Genomic DNA, 14,078 nt, shown 5'->3' with positions numbered 1-14,078 from the left:
ATGCACAGTCAAACATTTAATAAGCCGAATGTTAATGCAAAACATGGGTAAAAGTAGTATGTGTGCATTTTCTGATGAGTATATGAACACATACATAACAGACGAGTACACCTTGACTGAACAATAATAATAAAAAAAACAAAATCAACTAACAAAAACAAAATTTGCCCATCAACCCTAGTGTTGGCTAATTACTGGTGAACTGAACAGCGATTTCTTACAAAAGGTATCCTAAGAAATAAAAAACTTCCACTTATTGGTGATCTGCTGTATGGTGGGATTTATCTACAGTTATTTTATCACTTTTTTGGATCATAAATACCCGAGTACCTCCACAACATAACTTAGGACAGGAGAAAAAAAATGAAGCACTTTAGGCACAGCAGGCTTCCATACTTACAATATACACATCTTTTTAAACCCTCTGTTTGACTTTGGATAATAAAGACATACCTCAAGTTACCCCTGGTAATAAAAGATAAATGCAAAACCACTGTTTTAGGGGGAAAAAACACACTTTAACTGTCTTAGCAGGATGTTAACCCCAAATGATTATGTAAAATTATAGTATGAAGTAAATAGGATGTTCAGGACTGTGAATCCTGCACCAGAATTGTCTCTGTCTTCAAGCCACAGGAGTAGTTCACCTTAGCTCCTCAGAGCTTCCAGTCTTGACTGCATTGCTTCCATGTCTTCCTCTGACTCATCATCTAAGGCTGCAGCTGCCCCAGCAGGCTGCAATTCTGGAAGGGGCTCTGTGACTTTGCTCGGCGCTTTGCCAAGAGCACCTAATAGAAAAAAGAAACCCAGAGGTTTCAGTATCACTGATTTATGACTGTTCATTGGTTTGAACTTTAATTCTTACAAAAAAGTGTGGAATGCAAAAACCTGAATGCAAAACGCAAATGTAACCACATATATTTTAAAGTTAATCTCTTCTATACCTGCTGTAATCTCAAACAGGATCTTGTCAACCTCCTCTTCCGCTTCTTCCTCCATCTCCTCTCCATCTTCCATGCTTTCAAATGTGTCTTCCATCATCTCCTCTATAATACCAGCCTGAAAGATGAATACATGTAGGTGACATTATTGAGCAACTTATACTTTACAAAAAAATTATGGCAAAATTGTAACTTGAGTCAGTCACCACATTCTAGTTATTTGTAGTGCCTCGATAGGCAACAAATAGTGTAAAGATAACATCAGGGCATACTGAATTTTGAAGGTGATCTGATTCAGCTAAACCCTGAAATCTTCACTTACACAGCTACTGCAAAACTGTTAGTAATATTCTTTAGGTTTGTAAATCAAAAACACGGGTTAAAGTGCATCCATTTAGTCCTTAAATGTGATCTGCAATGTGCAGGAACCTGAATGGAAGTATCTATCAGGGTCAGTAATCCAATCCAGTGTATGGATCTGTGCTGTCTATCCATGTGATTTAAATACTCTCTTTTCCCATCCAAAATTTTTTTGTTTTTTCATCAAATTTCATTATTTTGACCAAATTTTCAGCCAAACTGGAAAGTATTACTCACAAGTTGATGTTTCTCTCCCAGTGCGTTACTCAGCTTGACATAGCTTTGCACACTTTAAAAGATTAATTAATGTTACATTCTGCAAACCTTCATCATCTCTTTTGATAGCTCTCTCATGGTGGCTTGGATCTCTGGTATTTTCACTAAACTCTGCATAGCTTTCATGACTTCTGTGCTCTTCTGCATGGCCCCAGCGACACGCAACAAAGCTAGAAACAGTAAAATACATTTTGTCATTAACAGAGCTGAACAGAAAATAAAATCTGACTGAGAAACACATTGTTGAGACAGTATTTCTCCATGAAAAACACAGCTTATACTCCTACACTCACCAAGCTGATTCTTCATGCCAAGAAGCACAGAGTTCATTTGGGCTTTTGAAGCGTAAAGTTTTGAAACAGCCCGTTTTGACTGAATCATCTCCTTTGCGAGGATCACACACACATCTTTCTGTCCCTTTTTGGCAGCATCTTTGATGGATCTTTTAACCTTTTCTTGTTCTCTTTGTATATCTGAAATACAAGGATGAAAATCTGACTCTGTCTGCTTTCTATTTTAAATTATAGTCTGTGACTATGCATATTCATAGCCTGATTGATGACACTGATTAATAATGTGTGACTCAAGTTACCTTTAAATTACTTGCAAATGTTTCACATAATTTAGCCACTCATAGAAATGAAATAATGGATTTTTTTCTAACTATACAACCAATATATTTTCTTAAGTAAAGTAATTTAATGTGGTTCTCTTTACCTACTTTTAGGACATTTGCCTAATTTGATAATGGTTTTGGTCCAATTTATTCAAGACATTTTGAAAAATGAAGAAGTTGTGTAAATTACTATAAAATAACACAAATTAAACACTTTAATTATTAATGCCTCTAGTCAAAATTCATTACACTTACGTGTGTCTTATTGTTCAGCTTTTACAGTATGAAAAAAGTACTGTGTTATTCTCAGATATTTTATATTAAATTTTGAGTTCGGATTTTAATTGAACAAGCAGTTTAGATTAAGTCAGAAATGATGATCGAAACTTACCTCGTATTTGTCTGTCAATCACTCTCATTTCCTTTCTAATTTTCTGAGACCATTCATTGATCTGAAATAACACATTGAGTTATTACACATGGCATTAATAGAATAACATTGCCATAACTGTTACAATTTGTTTGTAAGTCTTATTTGTTCATACATGTCCTGCTGAGCCCAAAATATGTCAAATAGTTTTAAAATAAAACATCGTGACTTGAGATATGACTATAATCCGAGTTTGTTTACATTAGTGGGACTGACAGAAGACAAAGTTAGCATGTACGCTAACTGGTTCTTGCTTCATTACAGTGTATAAACAATAATGTATGACATAAAGCAATGTAATTTATGTAGGTTAACGTAACAACGACCTGCGTTTTTTTTCTCTATTAGTCAAGACGATTATTTTGCCAGCAGAAGTATCAACAGATATGACGGGCAAGACTGCGGTGATTTAAGTGACACCTAACGTTAGCCATTTTAGCTGAAGATGCTATCGTTTCTACTAACTGCGGACAAAAATCGAAAAGACATTCCTGGTCATCAGGATATAGCACTCACCAAGTCTTTTGGTGGTTTCTCTGGCGTTCTCCCGAACAACCCCATGTTAACTACGGTTTTAAAAAGCCGAACTGATCTAACTGACTGAAACTAGCCTGGTACCTTTTCCAATTACCACTTCCTGTTCTCGCTCGGGCCCTCCGGGCTGAGTACAAATATGAAGAAACCTTCACTCCTTACGGTTCTCAGCAAAGAAACAACCCCACAAGTGTGAGCTTAAAAATGAAATTGAACGTGACACACGACAAGAAAAATGATCGATAGAAGGCTATTTAAAACCAATACTTTAATGTATCTTGTGCACACACACGCACACACACACACACACACACACACACATATATATATATATATTACTTTTAAATGTATGTGTTTTTGCTTGTGTTTTTAATATACATGACAAAGGGCAATATATCCCCTGTATCTACTGAGTTATTTTTGTAATTCCAGTCTGCTATCATTTTGGGGATAATCCACTATCAGCTATCTACCAAACTATTTAGTTTTCGTTCTTCTCTTTAGGGAGCCACTCCATTTCAGCTGTGTCCTTCTTACACATTTACTGCAAAGTAGTGTTAAAAAGTGGGATGATTTAGTTAGTGAAGCAATCCAGAAAATGAGGACTACACATATAAAATGCACCCTTTAAAAACCTGCACAAACCTGCATAGTTAACTGTGTTTTGTTGGTTTGTGATCTATCACATGGATTTATTATTGTTAAGCATTTGTGTGCATATTTGTCTTGTTGAAACAGTTCAAACTCATGTTTGTAGATCATGTTTGTAGGATTAGATATTTAAAGTTATTTAGGTTAGGATTAGTTATTTAGATTATTAATAAGTTAATATTCAACTAACTGAACCAAGGATTTACCTGATTCACCTATCATTGATCCCCTAAAAGAAAAGTTGTGCTGTGCTGTGTAAAGAAAAGTTTTAATTGTTATGCCACAGGACAGAATTAATTTCAGGTGATTACTATATATATTTCATATTATACTGGTGCATCACATTAAATGCGTTGAAAGACTGCCTATGGGTTTCAGTTTGAGAATTCATGAGTTTACCAGTTAATATATTAGAATCAGCCCAACTCCACAGATAATAAGAGCCTCCATCTTATCTTCATTCTTTCTGGATTAAATAAGCAATCCATCCTACTTTTCCTGGACTGTTCAAGATAGTTCACCTAAAGGCCAAATGAAAGACTAACAGCTTTTTCTGTTAGTGCACAAATTCTATTTTTTACAAACTAGTAATTACAGGCAAAATAGCCTAAAAATAAACAGAAATTTAAGCAAAAATTGGTCTTGATGCATTTTAGTATGCCATATTGAAATGCCTGTTTTACAAATACTCTAAGGAAATAAATTGTGTATTTCCTCATTATCATGAGCAAAGAATTGTTGCATCATGCTGCATATTACTTTTTTTATAAAAAGTTGCATTTACGGTCTCACGCAATACTGTGCAGTACGCATACAGTGGGTGTGTCCATTCCCTTCTTACAAATTAAAATAGTGCATTGTCAGATGGTATTTGAAAGATACTTTGCTATTCATTTTATGTATGTTCAGTGGGCAACTATTCTAATGACTAATGGCATGATAAATAACTGTTCTCTTTAAAGCATTTTGGGTGTGGCAGCCTGATCTGACATTTACATTTAATTTGAGTTAGGTGTGTTGGAGCAGGGAAATATGGAAAAAGTGTAGGTCTGTGGCCCTGGTAGGATAGAGTTGAATAGCCATGGTTTCTCAAAGTGGAGTGTAGGTGGAGCTGCTTAAGGGGGATAGCAGCATCTAACTGCTGGCTCAAAGCTATGCATCACCTCTGAACAATTCATAAAGATAAAGCAGAAGTGTTAAGAGAATTGCAAATAAAACAGGAAAACAGCAAAAGTTGTAGGAGAGTATCTTAAGTTAATAATGTAAAACAGATATTCTTTTTAGAAAGCTAACAGAAAAATAGATAATGATGTGAAGTAAATAGAGCTATTTTAAAATAAGCAAATCAATGAATAAATTGAAACAAAAGTGTTGTTTTTTTTCTTATATTTTACTTGAATATTACTATGTTCGTTAATGTTTACACTTGTATTGACCTTTTACCATTTTTCTAGTCTATATATTTAATACTTCATTTTTTATTATTTTATTTACAGTTACTTTTTTTTCGATATTTATTTCTCATTGACAGTTTTTTTTTTATTTATTTATTTATTTTTATTTTGCTTTCATGTGTTATACAGTTTGCAGGTTCCTCTCTTTAAATGAATTCAGTCATGACATCCGAGAGGCACGGGAGCTCTGAGCTGGGAAACTGTACCTGACAGGTAGAATACACGACGACGTACATATAACGTCACTGCTCTTCTTCTCTCAATAGTGACGTATTCTAAAGTCCTCCCACCCCCTTTCCACGGGGTTCTAGATGTTTCTGTTATCGATTGGTTGCCGCACCAATCACATACAGACATCAGTTGGATGTAGCCAATCAGAAACGTTTAGGGGCGGGCTTTACGAGCATCCCGTCTGTTAGAGCAGTTGGGTGATGTTAGGGCCACCGAGGAGTAGGAGAATCCGCTCTGGACATCATCGCTCCCAGGGATTACACTGAATGAGTTTGCTATAAACAGCTTGACTTACATAACAGCTAGTAATTCAGCTAGTACAACCACCGCTAGCATAGCTATATTTGCAGATCAGAGGACGTGCTTTGTAATATTTGACCTAGGAATAGACCGTCACAGTTTATTTGTTCCTTATAGGTGCAAGTGCGGTCGTTGTTAGAATAACTTAGAAGAGCTAAAATTAATTGCGCTCATAATGTCAGTGGTTGGCATAGATGTTGGTTTCCAAAATTGTTACATCGCCGTGGCAAGGAGCGGAGGAATTGAAACCGTTGCCAATGAATACAGTGACAGATGCACACCGTAAGTATAAATATTGACAGAGGCTACCATGTAGTGCGGTCTGGCTGGGAGTTACGCAATATTTGCGATCGAAGACGCGCTTGCTTAGCGATAGGCACCAGGGATACTGGTGGCAGAGATGGGGCCTTGCACTTTTTGGTCATTTACTGTAGCAGATAAACTGTCGCTCTGTCGGTGTCAAAAAAAAAAAAAAAAAAGAGGCACATTTCTCTTCCAGACATGTTTCCTGATAATACCACTGTACTGCGCAGTGTGCGACAAACTTGCTCGAGTTAAGCAACTTAAGGAGGACATGTATTGATGTCATGTGGCATGATAAGGTTAGCAAGAGTCTTACTGTAATGGAAGATTAATATGGTTTAACATGACCGACATAACGTCTTTTGTGGCCTACAAATCAAGTACATCCTTAACATCCTCAAGGACCCAGCCCTGCATCAGCGAATTAAATGAATGATGGTGACACTTTATCATTAATATAGGAGGTAGTGAATTATTTTAATGTAGGAAGTCATTTACACACCGACCTCTGCTAGCAAGCTGTATTTGCTGCAGCATCCTGCAAACAGGGATGTTCAGCTGCACAGGAGAATGAGGCAAGGGGATATTTTTGTGACAAGGTGAAACTCGGGAGTGCCTTGTCACCGGCAGCCTGTGGGAAATGGATCCTTGCACATTGTGTGAAACGAAGCATTCATCTTTGTCAACAAATATAATAACTTGCTGTTAAAAGTTAAATGTTTATTAAGATTTTTTTTTTACCTTGATGAAAATAGCACCATTTTGAAGGTGAACTGATTTGTCTCACTGCCCTAGTTGTTGGCATTTCCTCAGACTCTCCAGTGGCTTTTCCTTAATCTAGCTCTGAACATTTCTGTCTGTTCAGTTTTGTCTGTGATATCTTTTAACTCAACTTTTTCACTTATAGCCCACCTAATTTGCTGATATGTTTGTCCATAATCAGGGCTTGTGTGTCTTTGGCCTCCAAAAATCGCATTATTGGAAATGCAGGAAAGAGTCAGGTAAGATCATTCAAAGAAGTTTGTTTGTTTTGCATTATTTAAATTGTCTTTTCTCTTTCTTAGGAGTTTATAATCTATGCAGTCTGCATTTATAAAGTAACTTCTGCAATGAATAGCTTTACAAAATATACTCTTTAATTGTTTTTGTTTCCAGATAATAACAAATTTCAAAAATACAGTGCATGGCTTCAAAAAGTTCCAAGGCAGAGCATTTGATGATCCATTTGTTCAAGCAGAAAAACCCAAACTGCCTTACAGCTTACATAAGCTGCCCAATGGAAACGCTGGAATTAAGGTTAAGCACTCTCCCTCTTCCAGCATGTTCCTCTTCATTGCTCTCAGTTTTCTCCCGTCTCTCGTTATCTGCTTTAACTCTGTCTTTTTGACTAAGTTGTGACATGTTTACAGGTGCGTTATTTGGAGGAGGATAAAGTGTTCACAGTTGAGCAGATCACTGGGATGCTGCTCACCAAGCTGAAGGAGACAGCAGAGAGTGCCCTGAAGAAGCCAGTGGTGGACTGCGTCATCTCTGTGAGGGATTAAAACTTTTCAGAAAGCTGATGATATAGTTCAACAAGTGGTCTGAAGAAACATGTGGATTTTTTGTTTGTGGATCTGCAGGTTCCCAGTTTTTTCACAGATGCTGAAAGACGGTCGGTGTTTGATGCAACTCAGATCGCAGGGCTGAACTGTTTACGGCTAATTAATGATACCACAGCTGGTCAGTGTTGTGAGAGATATTTGAAATTAAAGACTTGAAAAAAGATGTAAGACATGCAAATATACAAATACATTTCTTATGAACAGTGGCGTTGGCTTATGGGATCTACAAACAAGACCTTCCTAATCCAGAAGAAAAGCCAAGGAATGTGGTATTTGTGGACATGGGACATTCATCATTCCAGGTCTCCATCACTGCTTTTAACAAAGGCAAACTCAAGGTGAGTCTTTTACATTTTTCTGGCTTAAAGGTCACATTTATTTTAAAATGCTAAACTCAGCTTTCTGCTCTTTCAGGTTCTTGCCACAGCGTTTGACCCGTACCTTGGAGGGCGTAACTTTGACGAGGCACTCGTAGATTACTTCTGCGAGGAGTTTAAGACCAAGTACAAGCTCAATGTGAGGGACAATCCAAGAGCTGTGCTGCGGCTGCACCAGGAGTGTGAAAAGCTGAAAAAGCTCATGAGTGCCAACTCCTCTGATTTGCCTCTGAACATAGAGTGCTTCATGAATGACATTGATGTTACCAGCAGGATGAACAGGTACACTTTTTATTTGTTATTTGCTCCTGATAATACATCTCTCAAGTTGAAATCTGTGCTTATAAGTCAACTTTATTTGTAATCTGCAGGGGACAATTTGAAGACATGTGTGCTCAATATCTGATGAGGGTGGAGACACCTCTAAAAGCTGCCCTTGAACAATCAAGTATGTACTTTTGATTTACTAGGGGTATAAAATAACAAATAACAGAAGAATCCACTCAGTATTGTGTGTTTTGTGACAGAATTGAGTCAAAATGACATCTATGCAGTGGAGATAGTTGGAGGGGCTACAAGAATCCCAGCTGTCAAAGAGAGGATCACCAAGTTTTTCTCTAAAGACATCAGCACCACACTCAATGCAGACGAAGCTGTAGCAAGAGGCTGTGCTCTTCAGGTAAGACTATTCTCTAAAACTAATTGTTTATCGTTTTTTTTTTTGTCTGTTTGTTCAAAACAAAGACAATATGTGATTTTGTGTTTGGTGTGTTTGGATGCAGTGCGCAATTTTATCTCCGGCATTCAAGGTGAGAGAATTCTCCATCACTGATGTGGTTCCCTTTCCCATTACTCTCCGCTGGAAGTCACCAGCAGAGGATGGACTGGGGTAAAGACTTAATTAGTGATATTAAGCTGACTACATGATATAGCCAGTAAAACAGTACACAATATTTTGCTGTGATCGTCTCTGTAGTTGATGCAGTATGTGCTGACTGTGCTGGCTTTCCACTCCCTGACACTGCTTTTTCTTTTACTGCATTTTCGCCACAGAGAGTGCGAGGTATTTAGTAAGAATCATGCTGCTCCTTTTTCCAAAGTGATCACTTTCCACAAGAAGGAACCTTTTGATCTTGAAGCCTTCTACAGTAGCCCTCAGGAGCTCCCCTACCCCGATCACAGGATAGGTAATGGTGCCGGTTCTGTTCTTAGGTGCTCACTTTTACATTGGGCGGCTGATCTATAGCAGATGCATGCATATGACCATTTTAATGAGCCAAGCCAGTGACTGATGCCTGAGCTCTTTGTAAAAGGCTCAATTTGTGTCTGAGTTCCCACAAGGATCTACAATCTGAATGGTAATTAAGAATGGCTCACTATGTTGCATTGACTCAACCAGACAGCACTATTAACTGTATATGTGTATGTGAAGGAAGGATGCAAACTGTTAGGCTGGATTTCAGATTCTTTTTTCATTTTTTTAAATATCTACAAGAACACATTAAACTCCTGTCACAGAAGCACCATGAAAATCTGTCATTTTTTTCCATATGCTGCCAGGCTGCTTTTCAGTACAGAATGTGGTTCCTCAGCCAGACGGAGACAGCTCTAAAGTCAAAGTCAAAGTGCGTGTCAATGTTCATGGCATCTTCAGTGTGTCCAGTGCGTCACTGATAGAGAAGCAGAAAGGAGAAGGAGAGGAAATGCAAATCGAGTCAGAGCCAATGGTGCAGAATGAAGGCAGAGCAGAGGAGCAGGTGAGATGATTTTTCCCACAGTTGAACTTGCTTATGTGAAGCTGCTGTCAGTGAGTCCGTCAGATTAAAATAATGAAAAGTAGGAACAGCAAACAGGTGATCAGTGGCGAACCATTAACATTTCCTAAAACTGTTGATGCTTCTGAACAAAAGGAATGGTTTTAAAATTTGTTATATTGAAAAAATTATTCAAGATGCTTTAAATTAGTTAAAGACCGTCCAAATTTTCTTCTACATCATAGCACCTTGTCATTTTCCGGATGCAAATCTTTGCCATTCTAGCATTTTAAACCCCATATAAAGCAACTACAGATGTCTTACATTGTAAGTTAGTAGACTGGGTTGTTGTTTTACATATAACTGAAAATTTGTATATATTTTGCTCATATTCAATTTAGCTTGTAAAAAATTAATTAAGTTTGTTGTGTCTCAGACCAAAATGCAGGTGGACCAGGAAGGCCAAAGCCAGGGGGACCAGCAGAATGAGGACAATGGTTCTAGCAGTAAGGTTAGTTATGCTTCATTTTAGGAGTTCAGTGTTACAGATCAAAAACAAATAATGCACAAGAGCATTTAAAGTTTCGAATTTATATCCTACACAAACCTGTTATAATATGGAGACTGAGTTATTGAATTAATTCCAGTGCTGCTGACATGAGTTATAGAGGCATTGCAATCTGTTGAAACAGATTAATATGTTGTATTAGTTTAGCTAAGATAGTTAGGGCCAGTTAAGATTTAAATGCAGCCAAAATGCCCAATTTTCTATGCTTTCTGTTTTTCAGTTCCAGGAGGGGGCAGCTGGGGAAAAGCAGGACCCAGCAGCAGCAGGAAGTAAACCCAAAGTCAAAGTGAAGAGTATTGATCTTCCCATCATTGCCAACAACATACGGCAGCTTGACAGTGACATCCTTACTAACTTTGTGGAGTATGAGGTAAGTGCCTCTGGCCTCAGAAAAAGTAGGTTTGTGAGTGAGGTGTGGAACATTTCCTAGTCATTGACCAAAGTTAACATTTAGCTTTTCTGATGAAACCTTTCTTTGTGGAGTTAACATTTTCCAACTGTTGGTTCCGCTGATGCTCCAGTACAAAGCCGTGTTTTACTGTAGGTTCTGAAATGGTGTCAGTGTAAGCATCCATGCTTGTCTGTCTCTTTGTACTAGCTGAGATGGACTGGTGACCTGTTCACGGTATACATTCCTCACCCATTGTCACATTATGGTCCCCCCTTAATCCTGAACAGGATAAACTAGTTTTAAAGAATGGATGGATAGATGGTCCAGACATAGTGTTTAATGGTTCATGAGTGAGGCAGTTTGAAGAGAAATACATTGTCCTGTTTCTGTCTATGTTCAATATTACATATTTTATTTAAATGACACAATTCTTAGTGAAAAACACAATTCAGCTATTTGTATTCAATTTTTATTTCTAGTGGTGGAGGCTGTTTATAGATTTAAAATCCTAAGCCTCTCTGAATCCTGCTAGTCTTGAAACCTATGACAAATCTTCCATTTAACTATGTTTATTATTGAAAATTAAGGGCATAATACATCAGTTGTATATGGTAACTTGTTTTTGATTGATATTCTGGCACAGAGTACTATGCAAACACTGATACAAGAACCCATAATCAGAAAAGGTTGGGATGATAAGAAAAATACAAAACAGATTAAATTAATTGTTAATTTTGATTTTAATTTTATTGTGGACAGCATGAGCCCAAGCTTTGCCATCTTTTGTATGGTCAACTCAATTTAATGTGTTGATATACATTAATTCCTGGATGGTTTTAGGGCCACATTTTTTTTTAAAAAAAGTCACTAGGTAATTTAAATGTTGCTGCTCATGATTTGTTCTGAAAGCAACATCTAAGAGAAACTGAGTTATTAAGGAAAATTTTTGATTTCTAGCTTTTCAACAAATGTGTGAGAAAATCATTGAACTGTTTAAAAACTATGTCCGCATAGAGAGATGGAAAGAAATTTAAATATTTCTCCCTCTACAATTCAATTCACAAAACAATTAAAAGAATCTGAAGACATTTCAGTGGAAAAAGGATACAGTGCAGCCAAATGTTGGACACCCCACCCTGGATTTCAGATCCCTCAGATGCTTTAAAAAAATACATGATTTATTCATAGCAACATGTGGTTAAGGGATTACTATATAAAACCAGTGTCAAGCCCTAAAATGCACATTTACATTCACAAATGTTACTTGAAGGGAAACATAAACTCGTCTGGGTTCAGAGGCATCTGGGATGTACCATCACACAGTGGAAACTTGTGTTGGAGTCAGACTAGTCAGTATGTAGATTGTTTTCAAAGTAATTGAAATAATGTGAATAACATTCTGTCCTCTGTGCCAAAAATGAAAAGGACCATTTTTTTTTATTTTTGCCAAAAGTATCATTGTTATTATTGAGTTTCTCTGATATCATTACTGTTTACTCTCTACAGCGTCAGATGATAAGCCAGGACAAACTGGTAAAAGAGCTGAATGATGCTAAAAATGCTGTGGAGGAGTATGTGTATGATCTACGGGAAAAACTCTGTGGGGTTTATCAAAAGTATATCACTGAGGAGGTAAGTTCCACTTTTTCACATAACTCCACAACAACAGTCATGGCAATTATATTAAAGCAATTAGGACTCTGAGGATGTACAAAGCAGGTAATCTTATTAATAACAGGATGGTAACCGGCTGACGCTGATGCTGGAGGATACAGAGAACTGGCTCTATGAGGATGGAGAAGACCAACCAAAACAGGTCTATGAGGAGAAGCTAGATGCACTCAAGGTGTGTTTTTGTTTATTGCAAGGATGTTTGTATTTTCAGTTGACAGTATTAGAAACTACTTGTTTGTTTTTTGTTTGTCTTTTACAGAGGTTGGGTCATCCCATTCAGGAGCGACACAGGGAAAATGAAGACAGGCCAAGAGCTTTCGAAGAGTTGGGAAAGAAACTTCAGCTCTACATGAAATTTGTAGATTCCTATAGACAGAAGGTAAACTCTCTAGGACCTGTGACCTTTTTCTTTATTTTTCCTTTTTCAAAAAAAAGGAAAAAAAAGTTTTATTTGGTAGCACATTTCAGTTGAACCAGGAGACAATAAGTAGTGCAAATGATTTTCTTGGTCCAAACCTTCTTTGTCATAGGACGAGCGTTTCATACATTTAACTCCAGAGGAAATGGGCACTGTGGAAAAGTGTGTGAATGAAAGCATGGGCTGGATGAACAACAGGATGAATGCCCAGAGCAAACTTGCAGCAACTCAAGATCCCATTGTTAAAGTAGCAGACATCATCGCCAAAATCCAGGTATGGGAATGACAATTATCATACAAATCAAGTAATAACACACAAATCTAGTCCTCTTAGGAAGGATTAACAATTTTTTGCTTTGTCAACTTATGTCCATACCAGGAGCTGGAGGATGTTTGTAATCCAGTGATCAACAGGCCAAAGCCCACAGTGGAAGAAGGCCCTGAAGTGAATGATCAAAACAGCGGTGCTTATAATGGCCCGACAGCTAAGCAAGGAGCGGAAGGAAAGGGAGACGCAAAAGGAAGCCAGCAGACAAAGCCTGGCACAAAAGAGATGGAGGTGGACTGAGATTGGCACCTGACAACCAAGCTCTTAAAACATCTCTGCGTTTACCATCATACACTATTTAGGCAGTAGAAACATGAATTCCTGGGACCATTTCTCAATTCTCACCAGCCACTAAAATGGATTTGTTTTGTGTTCTTTCCCAGTGGATTTTACCTTTTATTTCTACCCTTTCATCCTTATGTGTGACAGTGCTGTGCTTTACTCTCTCGGAGGTTTGACATACTTAAATAAAAGAATGCTGCAATTGATTAAATTCTGATTCTGACTTAAAGCTGTTTTCTTTGTACCAGATTTCCTTTGTTTTTGGATTCCACGTGTCTCTGAAAGGTTTCAGTATCATCAGCAACTGCTGTGGCCCATAAAAGAAACAAAGACTACTTTTCAAACAATTGCTATTGCAAAACTACAGTTAATATGCAAATATCCAAATTATATATTTGTATTTAATGAGTTTTAACATGTGTTTAGATTCTGTAAATATAATTTTAGTAAATTAGCGTAGATATGTACATAAAACATTCCTGGTGTTACAATGCAAAACACCCCAAATTTCTTTAGGAAAAAAAAAGAGTTGGGTATTTCCTTTTTGTTTTTTTTTTTGCATTTTTCCATAAACAAATTATGGAAT

General features: G+C 37.3%; 2 protein-coding genes across 2 annotated transcripts; one reads left to right on the top strand and one right to left on the bottom strand.

The window, feature by feature from the left end:
* Positions 1 to 3: 3 nt before the first annotated feature.
* chmp3 (charged multivesicular body protein 3) lies at positions 4 to 3,279 on the bottom strand. Its single transcript, XM_041972788.1, has 6 exons — positions 3,140 to 3,279; positions 2,585 to 2,645; positions 1,871 to 2,050; positions 1,626 to 1,747; positions 945 to 1,059; positions 4 to 788 (listed from the first exon to the last, which is right to left on the bottom strand). The coding sequence occupies exons 1-6, from the start codon at positions 3,182 to 3,184 to the stop codon at positions 649 to 651; spliced, it is 663 nt and encodes a 220-aa protein (XP_041828722.1). The 5' UTR covers positions 3,185 to 3,279; the 3' UTR covers positions 4 to 648.
* Positions 3,280 to 5,676: 2,397 nt separating this feature from the next.
* Positions 5,677 to 13,709, top strand: hspa4l (heat shock protein 4 like). Its single transcript, XM_041972673.1, has 19 exons — positions 5,677 to 6,075; positions 7,040 to 7,097; positions 7,252 to 7,392; positions 7,506 to 7,628; positions 7,719 to 7,818; positions 7,905 to 8,038; positions 8,115 to 8,359; positions 8,449 to 8,525; positions 8,605 to 8,756; positions 8,860 to 8,966; positions 9,131 to 9,264; positions 9,638 to 9,834; positions 10,268 to 10,342; positions 10,620 to 10,769; positions 12,297 to 12,422; positions 12,529 to 12,636; positions 12,724 to 12,843; positions 12,995 to 13,156; positions 13,262 to 13,709. Exons 1-19 carry the CDS (start codon positions 5,969 to 5,971, stop codon positions 13,448 to 13,450), a joined length of 2,505 nt encoding a protein of 834 aa, XP_041828607.1. The 5' UTR covers positions 5,677 to 5,968; the 3' UTR covers positions 13,451 to 13,709.
* The last annotated feature ends 369 nt before the right edge of the window (positions 13,710 to 14,078 follow it).

The sequence above is a fragment of the Melanotaenia boesemani genome, chromosome 20 (assembly GCF_017639745.1).
Source record: "Melanotaenia boesemani isolate fMelBoe1 chromosome 20, fMelBoe1.pri, whole genome shotgun sequence".
Lineage (NCBI taxonomy): Eukaryota > Metazoa > Chordata > Actinopteri > Atheriniformes > Melanotaeniidae > Melanotaenia > Melanotaenia boesemani.
The sequence above is the reverse complement of the archived record's forward strand: the minus strand, read 5'-3'. Positions and strand labels throughout refer to the sequence as shown.